Source organism: Mchenga conophoros, linkage group LG18 (assembly GCF_057382185.1).
Source record: "Mchenga conophoros isolate Kocher_MC1m ecotype Shallow Benthic linkage group LG18, M_conophoros_male_GT1.1, whole genome shotgun sequence".
Classification (NCBI taxonomy): Eukaryota; Metazoa; Chordata; class Actinopteri; order Cichliformes; family Cichlidae; genus Mchenga; species Mchenga conophoros.
The window spans coordinates 8,714,435-8,727,892 of record NC_140543.1 but is presented as its reverse complement, the minus strand read 5'-3'; the positions used below and the strand labels follow the sequence as shown (position 1 = coordinate 8,727,892).

The window sequence follows — 13,458 nt, the reverse complement described above, 5'->3', positions numbered from 1 at the left end:
ACACAAGACCTGGACTGAAAATCAGTGGCTACAGGTCTTATGGAGTAATTCTTCCAAATTTGAGATTTTTGTTTCTAGTGAGTGGAGCTCAGGAGAGCGGTACGACAGTGAGTGTCTACAGCCATCTATAAAACAGGGTGGAGGCTCTGTCATGGTTCAGCCCATGGTGATGAAATTTAAACATTGAAAAGTAGAGTTCCAGAATAAAGGTGGTCATATGAACTACAGACTTGCCAGCTGGTAACAAGTGCACCTAATAACTGCACCTATTTTGCATTTTCCTAATAATATAAAAAGAAATGAGGGACAGCTCATTACTTTTCCACAGTGCTATAGGCACATTGAAATGGGGGGGGGGGGGGGTCTTTAGCAGCTAGAATATATTACTTTACTGATCTTTATTTCAAGTTTTCCCTGATTTGTCTGCATTTTCTATGTGTATCCAAAAGATTTTTGGAAAGTTATTGAGTAAATTATTTGTCATCGTTTTTAAGTTAAGAACCTTAGATCTAGTTTACTGACCTTTTTTATTGTACGTCCTCGATTCTACTCCTCAGCTCCTCTCCTAATGGATGCTTCAGTAATTTTGTCAAATCACTGATTTGTTTAAAATGAGCACCTTTCAGGCTCATTTTAAACCGATGTCAGTTAATATGACATTTGACACAACTGATCCTAAACTATTAAAACCACTACTTTTAATAAAACTTACTAATTAAGGTGCAACAAGTGTGACAAGAGTTAGTGCAAACAATGAAAAACAGAAAGGTTGATTATTCTAAATAGCTGTAACATGAGTCAAAACTGAAAAGGTAATTTTGGTTTCTTTAGTCCAGCTGTGCCACACCTCTGTTATCCCTTGAATGTAAAAGCACTTCTACACACCTGCACATCCTTGATCTCTTTAAGCAAGCTTCCCCTGTCCTCTTGACTCAGAGACTCAATGAAAATAACCTAGATGGGTTATATTCTTCTATTAAAAAATGATTATTAAAAAGTTTGAAAATACAACAACAACAATGGTCTGTCTTGTTTTTGCATTTGAATTTTATGTAATATTCAGCATGTGGAGTCACTTTTAGTTTCCATTAAGAAAATATATTAACATTTTCCTCAACGGGTTCCCAAAAAAATGAAAAGCCAAACATAAAAATGACAGTAAAAATACAAAAATTGTCTCAATGAAAAAGGAAATGTATGGATCCCTGGGATAAAATGATAAAAGATTTAAATAAATACCTCACCTCCAAAAATAAATGTCAGTAAAGATTAGACACATGAATCTGTCCAGTTACAAATTCAGTCACCTGCTTTGGTGCAAATGAAACTGGCAGCAGGCAACAAGACAGCCCTCAAAAAGAAGGAAATGTTTAATCCCTCCTGACTCATTTTTCTGCACTTTGCTTTGTGCTGCAGTGTTTTATGCTTCCTAATTAGAAAGACTGTTTTCCCTGAAGTTGGTCTGTCTGACTCTGTGTTACACTTTTGTGATCACAAGCAGTGCACATAAGTTATATAGAAAATATGGAAACAATGACGAAACTGAAACAGCAGTAAGAAAATAATCTGAGTAGATTCCACAAAAATCACAAGCATCTTAGACTTGACTAATATTAAATGAAAATAGTGGAGTCCTTAGAACTAGTTAGAAATTGTCAGCTATTGGACTGTTTCATGTTTGCTATTAAATCTGATGATCACAAAACTGAAGATCGAGATCAAAAGGTGGCAGCTTAGTGAGGACCAGTGACAGAACATTTAAAGGAATCAGATTCATACAAAATTCATACGAGACAAAGAAGCATTTGATATAAAATAAAATAAAGTAAAAACATATCTGTGATGGTTTAGGAGTGCTAGCTGATGCTAGTAGGTGCAAACTGAAGAGTTTAATGTTTTTGAGGCTCTTGAAGATATGCAACAAAGCATAAAAATAAATAAAATCTAGACTAAAATTGTAAACCCAGAAAAAAGAAAAAATATGCATACAAGATCTATTTTACTTGGCCATCTGCCCTTGTAGCATTTGGCTGAATAATCAGTTGATTAATTGGTAATGTGATTTTACAGGTTACATTAAGCTGTCACTGGTTAAGTCATCATTTCAGCAGCTGTTCCCTCCTGTCCCATTGGTCTCCTCTGCCAGGGCAGATGTTCAGTGGGGTGACGAAGAAAAGACAAACTCTGGAATGACTAGCTAGATATTTTGGCACCCAGGTGAAGTATAAGTAACTTAAAGTTATCATGATCTTGCAGATCACCGACTGGGGGGTGATCATGGAATAAAATAAGTGTGTTGATCTATTTGGAAGATACAGCAGAAAAGCATCGGTATAACACTAACCTGTCTGAAGGTACCAGCTGTCAAACGCATCTGTTCAAATACCAACATTGGCAGCAAGAAAACAGAGCACAAAGTCCTGATCCATCATAGTGCTTACACCCACTCAGGGTAAATGTACAAGTCATTAATCTTGAGGTGCTGCTAATCAACACAGAGAGGATGGAGGGAAGATGAAAAGGTGAGGAGGTTGTGTTACCCACAGTTATTCAGCACTGGAATGAATTATTGCTGAAAACCAGCCAAATACTGAAGCTCCATCAGGAAAATGTTTAATGAAGCTGCAGATGAAATAAGGACAAGGCTCATTATGTCTTCTATAACACGAGTGTCAAACATGAAGACTTGGGGCTGAAGAGCAGGTCATCTACTAATTAACAGGTTGGTGGTTTGATCCCTGGCTGCTCCAGTCTGCATGACAAATATCCTTGGACAAGAGTTGCATCCATCAGAGTGTGAATGTGTGTGAGTGTTAGATAGAAAGCACTTACATAGAAACAGAATAGAAAAAGATGCTTCTGTGTTGCAAGTTGCATAAAGTGCTTTGAGAGCTCAGGAAGAGTAGAAAAGTGCTAAATAAGAACATAAATAAGAACCCTTTTTAACTGCCCTCGGTCTTGTTCGTCCTGCTGGATAACATTGCAAAGTGACATAATTGTATTGTTAATATACTGCATAAATATTCCGGGTGTGGGGATGCAAAGCCAGCATTACACCAAAGGATTGAAAAATAAGCTGTTTCCCATCAACAGAACAAACATTTTGTGCAAAAATTAAATATGTTTCTGCTGGTCCGCCATCCTCTGTCTTTTGTTTTGATTCCTTGTTCTTCTTCCACTGTTCATCTTGATGTCAAAGACTTCACCTGGTACAATAAGGGGCTGGCTATGCAAGCTCATTCATTTACCAATCAAATCACACTGGGGGATGTGTGACACGATCAGACTCACACCAGGCAGTAACGGGCATAGCTGCTGCATTGTTTGATAAGCACTTTGATCGCTGACCTGCTGACTAAATACTTTGTCTAACAGTATAATCCAAAGGATTGAAAAAGCATTGAAAAGAAGTTAAAAAATGTAAAAATATTGAGTTAGGCAAGTTGCCAGCTGTTACATATAGTTTTACTGGTAAAGGCTCCACCCCCCCTGTGACCCTGAAATGGATAAATAGTTAAAAACAAATGGATGGATGTTTGGGCTCTACTCGTCCAACTCACTAGAGAATAAATTAGGCTGTCTGTGGTTTTTTTGAACTAAAATGAGTTTGACACAATCATACGTCTTTTTTCCACAGAGGAGATGACCCTCACTGGTCATTAGATAGAATTCAGGGCACTTTAGATTGGCTTCAATTTTTTAAGATCTAAAGGCTCCTTGTTTTGACTCACCAGTGCCAGAACAGGAAGGATGTACTTCTGAAAAAGTTTGAAGAAAATAATTGGTCATGTGCTCAATAAAATCCATAACAAGGTCATAAGTTAGACTCTGAGTTTAGACAATGTAAGCTAAAATGAGCCAGTGAGCTCGGTAAAGCGAGGGATAAGTGGCTGTAGAGGGGTTCGACAATTTTGTATGTCATATTTGTTGTGAGCAAATGGCTGTGATGGGGGTGGATTAATTTAGTGCAGCTGTATTCGAATACTCTACTTATATCCCACACTACAAACACTGCTGTGATATTTTGTCTCTCTGCGCAGGTGTGTCATATGGCCAGATCTAAGATGACTTGATTTAAATATATTTATGGTGAACAGTTTTCTGCTCTGTGAATTGTATCATGGAGATGGGGTGATATTTTCTCTCTCTGTCAGGGCCTACTATATAGCAAAGCCTAAAGGCAAGTTTGGGTTGCTGAAGCCGGAGTGATTACTGGCCTTCTACTTACAGGGTGGTGGGTCTTGGAGGACAACCACTGATCCCTGTTTAAGTGGTTGACATGTAAAATGAAGCTGACTTGGGACACTGGACTGTTTTGTCCCTTCATATTTTTGGTCATTGTACTAATAAATTATCTTTTAGAATTGTATTGGTTGTCATCTTTTGCCCACGGCTGCAATGGCTGGTCAGACCTAGAGTCTCTGTGTGTTACAGTAGTTTTTGCTAATTTGCTGAGGAATGATGGTAAATCTGAGCCCCAGACAGATGGTTTGGGGAATAAACAGTGTTATTTGTGAAGGCAACGGGTGAAGGTACCTAGAAAGAAGTTAATATGAAACAGTATTATTCCCCAAATTAAACTCCATTATCTAATTTTACCCATGTTTCACGTGTTCTCAGAGCTGGCCCAGAGCAGCTGAGAGCTGAATGAGAACAGCAGGTAGACGAGAGCCCAGACTTGGATTATACTATAGCTGAAGTCATGAAGTTTAATGATTTGCATGCCTGATTATCAAAATAAATGCTTACTTTGTCTGTGGAGGTTGGTTAAAGATTTTTGGGAACAGTAGCTGGGTGAGCCATATTTGGCTCTTACTGACAATTTGACAACATCTAGGACTGCCTCCAGCTTGTAGTTATCATAACACCTCACTTCAAAGTTTAGGTCCTTCAATCTTTTCTCCAAATTGTAATGATCAGCTTTGGTTCCATTTCAGTCACGTAAGACTAACCTTTAAAGTTGACACAGTTTCTTGTATTGTGTAACTAATCCTTCTTGGTGTACTGGCCAACTAAACTGAAACTGTGAAACGTGAAAACAACATTTTAGTTAACTAAAATAAAAATAACAAAACAATATAATATTGCCAAATATCCTTATTTTTCTGTTAGTTTGGTTAAAAATACAATTTGCCTGAGGGATCGGTGGTTTATTGAGACTCTGGATGTCTACAAGACTGTGAGTCAACTGCTTTAACAATCTGTGTTTTTATTGTAGCTGTACTGTTTGTTGTTTTGTTTTTCTAAATCTCGCCTCTGACATATGCCCTCCTTCACGTTTATAATTAAAAAGATGAAAACTATCGCTGAAACGACTAAAAATAAACTAAAAATAAACAGTTTTAATCAAGAAACTAAACAAGAAAACTCTGGAAACTAACTGAAATTAAACCGAATTAAAAATAAAGACAAAATAAGAATAAAAAATTATAATAATTAGAAAATACAAAACTATAGTAACTTTAGTGAAAAGGTGCCGTATGAGACACGTGGTACAAAAATAAGCTGTTTCCCATCAACAGAACAAACATTTTGTGCAAAAATTAAATATGTTTCTGCTGGTCCGCCATCCTCTGTCTTTTGTTTTGATTCCTTGTTCTTCTTCCACTGTTCATCTTGATGTCAAAGACTTCACCTGGTACAATAAGGGGCTGGCTATGCAAGCTCATTCATTTACCAATCAAATCACACTGGGGGATGTGTGACACGATCAGACTCACACCAGGCAGTAACGGGCATAGCTGCTGCATTGTTTGATAAGCACTTTGATCGCTGACCTGCTGACTAAATACTTTGTCTAACAGTATCACATACAACAGAACCTCAGTGAGAACTAAAAAAAAACTCTGCATAAAGATGTGAAAAACTATGATTCTCATATATATTTACAGTATACAGTGCAGAGTATATTGAAAACATCCATTTAATAATATAATCAACTGTGTGTGCACTCATTCAATGTTATTTTAATTAACTAAAACCATTTAGTTAGCTGACATCTGTAGATATCTAAATGCCTCCCATGTAAATCTTTGGCGAATGGGAGGCTCAAAGGCTACTTTAACTCTGCTGTCGAAAATCTAATTAGTTCACTTTAATTACACTTTTGGTATCATCAACATTTGCTGTTATTTCAGACAATACTGAAACCCTGTTTGCTTATCGTCAATATTTTTACTGTCTTTTAAATGTAATTTTCTAATTTACAAAGTTTATAAAATGCTAACAACATGAGTATGTAACTGGTTCTTTGTATAGACAGTGTGCTAAAACAAAAGACTTGAGACATGTCCAAAATGAACAACCATTAAAGTTTGTTTTCATTTAATTGTGAATTTATTAATAAATCATTGCTGATTACTACAAAGTCATGAGAGCTGAAAAGATTTTTAACCTTAAGTTTTAAGTGAACTGGAAACACGGTCCCCGCAAAGGGCTTCAGCTTTACAGTTGTCGCGACTTAGTTTCATTCCCTCATTTTCTGTCTGCTTCACTGTCTCCTCAGCAGGACGACAAAGGATGGGCAAACGCTGGAACACAGAAAAGGACGACTGATTAGTTAATACATTGAAAACTTGGCTGTGATTATATATTAAGCCATTCAGCCATGACTGCGGTAGGTTTATGTGATTGATTATGTAAGGTGTGAGTCATGAGTTTCTGGCTCTCTTCCACAGCATGTCTTTCATCCTGTCTTCCTTCTCTCACCCGAACCAGTTGCAGCAGATGGCTCCGCCCCTCCCTGAGCCTGGTTCTGCCAGAGGTTTCTTCCTGTTAAAAGGGAGTTTTTCCTTCCCACTGTCGCCACAGTGCTTGCTCATAGGGGGTCATATGATTGTTGGGTTTTTTCTCTGTATGAATTATTGTACGGTCTACCTTACAATATAAAGCACCTTGAGGCGACTGTTGTTGTGATTTGGCACTATATAAATAAAACTGAATTCAATTCAGTTCAACAGTAATAAAGTTAACTGTCTAAAAGTCTATAATAAACTGCTAGCATATAATCATAGTGTACAGCTGTACATACAACTAAAAGTTACCAGATTTTCAGAGCCATGCTATTTTAAGATCAAGCCTGCATCTTTACCTCTACAAAATATTGCAGTTTTATAAACTCCCAGTGCATACCTGTGCTAATTTGTGATAGAGGAGGGTCGAACCATCATAACATGAAATAATGAAGATAAATATTTACATTTTTCTAATTCTCAAGCCATGAAAAATAGGACAAAAGACCATCACTGAAAGACGAGCCTATTTGTCAGCTTTGTAAAATTAAACAATATTAATGGGTTAACAAGTTTTGTTGAACTTGCCTTTGAACTAAGCCACGCAGTGTCACACCTGTGAATTACCATAACTGGCTGGCTTTATTCTTTTAAATGTTATGTATTGATTCTACTAAACGAAGAAGAAAAAGGTCGGTGTTAACAGTGTGTGGCAAAATAGCAGGAGTATCTTCACTGAGCACTGACCTGTCTGAAGGTGCCTGGTGTTAAATACATCTGTACAGCTGCGAACAGTGGTACCATGAGAACAGACGACAGAGTCATGGCCCATCCTAGTGTGTACGCCCAGTCTGGGTAAACGTACGAGTTGTTAATCTTGAGGTGTTGATAATCAACGAGGTACAAGATGAAGGAAGACTGGAAAGGTTGGGTGAATCACAAAATAAAATTTAGATACATAGTTCTTACATGGTTATATCCCATAATTACAATAATTACTGAAAGAGATGATGGCAACGTTAAAATCAGTAATGAGGATTAGACTAGTGAATAATTGCCATCTCACTTTGATGCAGTTAAATTTCGAAACTGTAACAAACATAAATTGTGATCAACTTGTTAAAATGTATCACCACCTATCCATCCGTTATCAATGTTTTGGACTCACAAGTGTCAGCAGAGGAATGATGTATCTCCAGCACAGATTAAAGAAGGCAGATGGTTTCTGTCCTGCCATGTCCTGAATAATGTTGGAAAAACGATCAGCACCTGTTGGAAGTTCAGAGGTTCATGTAAAGATATGGTATAAACCCTTTTCTTATTTTGCACCATTTATGGAAAGCAGTTAACACCATTTTAAAAGCTTTGGGTTTCCAGTCAACCATGGGGGCAGACAATTTTAGAAATGGAGAAAACTTGAAAGAGTGGTGGACCTTCCCAGGAGTGGACAGCCTACCAAAAGTACCCCAGGAGCACACTGGTGACTCATGGAAGGTCACAAAAAAGCCTAGAGCAACCTCTACAGGAGCCACACGTCTCAGTTAAGCTCAGTATTTATAATTCAACAGTAAGAAAGACACTGAGTAAAAATGTCATCCTACTTTGCTCAGTGTGGCTTTTACTCATTTTGTCTGAAAATCAAATGTGCTGCATTTGGGTTTTACGTCTATTTTTCTACTTGGCTACTCACTCAGCATTTGACCATCTGTGACCATCTGCTCATTACGGTAATGTCTTCTATATGTAGTCAAATACTCACCAAAAATCCAGGCTATAGCCACACACTGACAAACAGCCATACAATCCTGACAAGCTCTGGTGCAACCGTAGTAATCAATAAGCTGGAATATGTAAATTCCTCCCTGGCGGAGAATGAGAAAGTGTTTTAATAATTAACAAAGCTTAGAAAAACAACCAGCATTTTAAGCATTTATTTGGTTATTTTTTACCTCGGTGACCATGGTCAGATGGATGAGAAAGAAGGCTGAACAGAAGATAAAGACAAAGATCTCATGCCTCACTGGAGCACGAAACAATGTCGGAAACAAGTCACTGATGGAGGTGATGACACTCTCTACTGTCACAAACTGGAGACAGGATTATGAGTGACTGTTTTCAGGTTTATATTCAACTGAACAGTTGTTAGTTAATAAACAGTCAGTACAACATTCCTACATGTGTGTCGACACTGAGCAGAATGAGCATCAGGAAAAAGCAGACGGTCCAGAACTGTGGCAAAGGCATCATCGCTGTAGCCTGAGGGTAAGCAATGAAGGCCAGACCTGGACCTGTGAATCACAGTTAAACAAGAACGAAGTCTATACTCACCATAAAACATTAATACAAAACCTTGTTCGAATTAATACTTGCTTTCAGAACTCTTTTGCTTCAAAATACATCAACAGAGCTGAAAGAGCCTAAAACCTTGACTTCACTCTGAATCTTTATATGCACAAGAAGTTATACCTGACTCAGCCACAGCATCCACAGTTACACCCTGTTTCTCTGCCATGAATCCCAGTACAGAGAAGACGACAAACCCAGCAACAAAACTGGTTCCACTGTTCAGCAGACACAGCCAAAAGCAGTCTCTGGGGGGCAAAGTAAAGCAATCATAAAGTCTGTATTTTTTCATATAATTGGATATATAATAGTTAAACCTATTTTTAAATCCAATAAAGGTGACAATTCATGTAACTTGTACCTACTTATAACAGTTATTGTTGTAATCATTGTAGCTGCCCAGAACATTTAGAGTCCCCATCGTCAGGCTGTAGGAGAAGAATATTTGAGAGCCTGCCTCAATCCAGACCTGTAACAGAAAAATATATATATCAGATGCATGTACCAGAAAAGGCTGTATTCTATTTGAAATTGGTTTTTATGGGAATATTTATATGTTGGTTAGCTCAATTAAAGGTCCTACAGCAGAGTCCAAAAAAAGAAAACAGTAGAAATCAGTATTTTTAAATTAATGGTATTTATTCAAGTTTGTCATGCTGGCAACCACGATGGTGTACATGAAATTAAGTAAGCAATATACCTCAAGGTTAGCCAGCTGGTTCACATCTGGATACAGGTAGAAGTAAATTCCTTCCCATGCTCCTGGTAAAGTGAGCCCTCTAATGAGCAGTATTAGGAGTATCACATAGGGAAATGGGGCTGTGAAATAGGCTACCTGAAAAGAAAAAAAATAAGTTTATTTAAAATCTTGTGATACAAAAAAAGAGTTCAGCTTAAAGTTATCAAAATACTTCCAGTGACCTTTCCAGAAGAAGCCTTGTGGGATGCTTATGGGATGCTGCTGACATATTAGAAATAGTTTTGTCCGTGAAGCTTCTCAGTCATACGGGTCAGAGTAGTCTAAGTTGCTTAGAAAGAAAAGCTTCTGGACTTCTTTAAGTTTCGGGAAGATGTTTCGGGCAGGCCCAAGACTAAAGGAAAAGAAAGACAACTCCGAAATTCCATACTTTGTACAGCAGATGTATACCCGTTTTCACACCTTGGCTCGTGTGATTAGGCAAAGGTTCAATAGGGGGTCCACAACTCTCTTAGGGACACTCCTAATAGGGCTTAGAAATCTAGGACTCTCCACCAATTTCTCTTGGAACTGAAGAAGCTTCTTGAATGAGAGGTGAAAAGTCTTCAAGAAACTTAAAGATGTCCACACGCTTTTCTTTCCAAGCTCTTTCCTAGCTTAGACTAGAAATTGTTATGTCTGTATGAAGCTTTTTAGCCTAACAGTAAACAGAAATAATCTTTCTTCAACAGTTGGATCCTTAGAGATTATTCTCTAAACCCTGCACTGGAAAAAATATCCTTCACTTCACCTGTGATCACACACTTTAGTTTTCCAGTGCAAAGGAAGCTGGCAGAGGAATGCCCAAGAAAAGAGAAAACTTTACAGAGTTGATTTGTGGCAAACAAAGTTAGCGTTCATATTTTATCACATTTGAATACTATTTAAATTTATAGTTTTGTATGCCTGAATTTTACTTGTAACAATTGCCTTAAGGTGCAACTGTAAGTGCCTTTAATCAACAGTTGTTGTGATTTTGGTCTATATAAATGAAATTAATTTGATTTTAATTCAATTATACTTTGTACAACCAAATCAAATATCTGTAATGCAAAAAAAACTGAACGATAGCAAATCTAAACCTTCAACCGGTGCTGACCATCATTTAGTAACATTACTGAATCTATGAGTGTTCTGTCACTAGTAAGTTTGTTATCAGCTTGACAGTTACAAAATATATAGTTTAATTAAGCTTACCATTATTTTTAAAGTGCTAGTTCACAGCAACAGTTGTCTCAAAAGTCTTTGTATTGTAATCCTAGTTTATGGTCACAGTGGTTAGACAGTGTTTCTAGCCTCTTTGGGGCTAAATGCAGTAACAGAAAGTTACGGATCATTTAGACCATTGTGCATTTAAGTCTTGCCTGTAGTTTAACTGATGTGTGTCATCTGGCTTTATAGATCAGTACAACCGGGTATAGGCTGCATAGTATTGGAAATGTGTGCAGTGTTTGCACAAGGGAACCAGTTACAGTATGAAAAATATTTATTGTACAAAATAATGAACTTTTTACAAAAGGATGTCACACATTCTATCACAAAGAAACCTTTAACATTTTGCCCTCTCAACTTATTTAACCAGTTCATTTTCATCTAATTGCTATGAACCGTTTTAATTTATTAGTTTTGGTTTATTTCTCAAGTTTTGCAAACTTTCAAAGATGTCCTACATCCTGTCAATTACAGACACCTCTAGATAAATGACTGGTACATTTATCACAACTGGGTGTACACCCCATGATGGATTATGAACCTCTGTCATCCACAGCGTTCATGGTACCACTGCTGGCAGCTGGACAGATGTGTTTGACAGCCGGTACTTTCAGTTAGGTTGGGCTTACGATGAAATGTTTAATCATTTACTGAGAAAACCTTGTGTTCTTCTTGTGTGGTACAGATTTTTTAACATGTTTAGACAATCTCAGTCAAGTTCGACCTTTTCGCATTTGTCTGTCCTTTTCTCATTTGTAGGGTGGAACAAGTGTTAACACAGCAGAAAATTCATGAGTTTATGATTTTTATGGTAACAGCTACTGGAAGATGGTCAGATTAGAGAAGTATGACTTCTTCAGTCTGGTGAAGTCACTTGGATAAGTGATGAAAGGTTTCTCCCACTAAAAGCGCTACATCCAAATGAAAAGAATCAGCTTTTTGGGATTTGCACCTTATACTTTGTACTTCATGGTAGAAAGTATAACCAAAATTAGACTAACCAAAATTAGACTCAGATGCCACATTAACTGATGAAATAGTACCTATTATTTTGAAATTTGACATTGCCTATAATGAGTATTTTATTTTTGCTTCTCTGGATATATTTTGATACTAATTATGATATATTTAGGTAAAATGTTTAATGTGTTTAGATGTAAAAGTGTCTTTTTAAAGATCTGAAAAAACACTGTTGCTCTAGTTTTCAGTTTCACCACATGATGATGAGGCAGTTGTATGACAGACTTTATATCACCCATTTTTAATTTATGTCTTTCCCATAAAATGACTGGATGTAACTGCGTGAATGACAGTGTCATTGTTTTCCCCTGTGCAAACACTCATCAGCACATTCATGCCTAAAGCCTAAGGCATTTACAGTGAAACTAAACCTACACGCTACATGACTACAATAAATAAGACACAGCTGTCAACTAATAGGCTTAGCTGGATGCTGAGCTCTTCAGTACACATATGATTTGAGAGGCAGGGGGCTCAAATAAATGTGTATTACAGTGCCACCGAGCAAAATCTCTGAAAAACCTTTGGCAACATGAAGGAGGATCTTGAGTTTAAACCCAGGCAGGGCTGTTCTGTGTGGAGTGTGCATGTTCTCTCCATGCTTGCGTGGGTTGTGTCCAGGAGATCGGGTTTCTCCCACTTTTGGGGAAAAATATTCCTATAGGCTTTTGTAAGCTCAGGATACACCCACAAAAGAGACTGATTTCATGAGCTTCACTTCCTGGTTAGATAATGTGACATGTGAAAGGTCATCAGGTCATTGAAAAATGATTCTAAATATATTTTGAAATGTGAAAGGACATCTCTTCCTCATGGACACTTCTGGAAACGTCTCAAACAACACTCAAAAACTCGGTGAAAACAAGTTATTTCACTGGAAAGAGGCTAATACAGTAAACTCACACTGCAACTCACCATGATATTTATGTATATGTAGATGCACATGGCTGGAATAAACTTTTTTTTATGTGTTTACCTATATATTATCAAATGACATCTAGTAATAGTAGTCTGTGTACCTGGAGTTAAAGTTGGGATCTGCCTGATAAGACAGATAAGAATAAATGGCAATCAAATTCCATTAATCAATTTTCTTCCAAGGCTGGAGCCTATCCAAACTGTCATAGGGCGAGAGGTGGGGTATACCTTGCACAGGTTGCCAGTCTGCTGCAGGGCTAACACCCAGAGAGACAAGCAACCAGTTGCACTCACATTCACACCTGTAGGCTATTTGGAATGACCACTTAACTATCTGGATGTGTTTGGACTGTGGGAGAAAGTCAGAGTTCCTAGAGAGAACCCACACAGACATGGAAAGAGAGGCCACACAGAGAGGCCAGACGGTATATCAAACTCAGAACCTTCTTCCTGTGAGGCAACAGTCCCACCACACCATTATGCTATGTGAAATCAAAA

General features: G+C 37.6%; 1 protein-coding gene across 1 annotated transcript; it reads right to left on the bottom strand.

Moving 5' to 3' along the window:
- Positions 1-6,395: 6,395 nt before the first annotated feature.
- Positions 6,396-12,987, bottom strand: LOC146553159 (sodium- and chloride-dependent GABA transporter 3-like). The gene is made up of 10 exons (XM_085255106.1): positions 12,958-12,987; positions 9,775-9,909; positions 9,440-9,543; positions 9,198-9,322; positions 8,907-9,019; positions 8,681-8,818; positions 8,491-8,593; positions 7,900-8,000; positions 7,479-7,649; positions 6,396-6,530 (listed from the first exon to the last, which is right to left on the bottom strand). Exons 1-10 carry the CDS (start codon positions 12,985-12,987, stop codon positions 6,396-6,398), a joined length of 1,155 nt encoding a protein of 384 aa, XP_085111232.1.
- Positions 12,988-13,458: the final 471 nt, after the last annotated feature.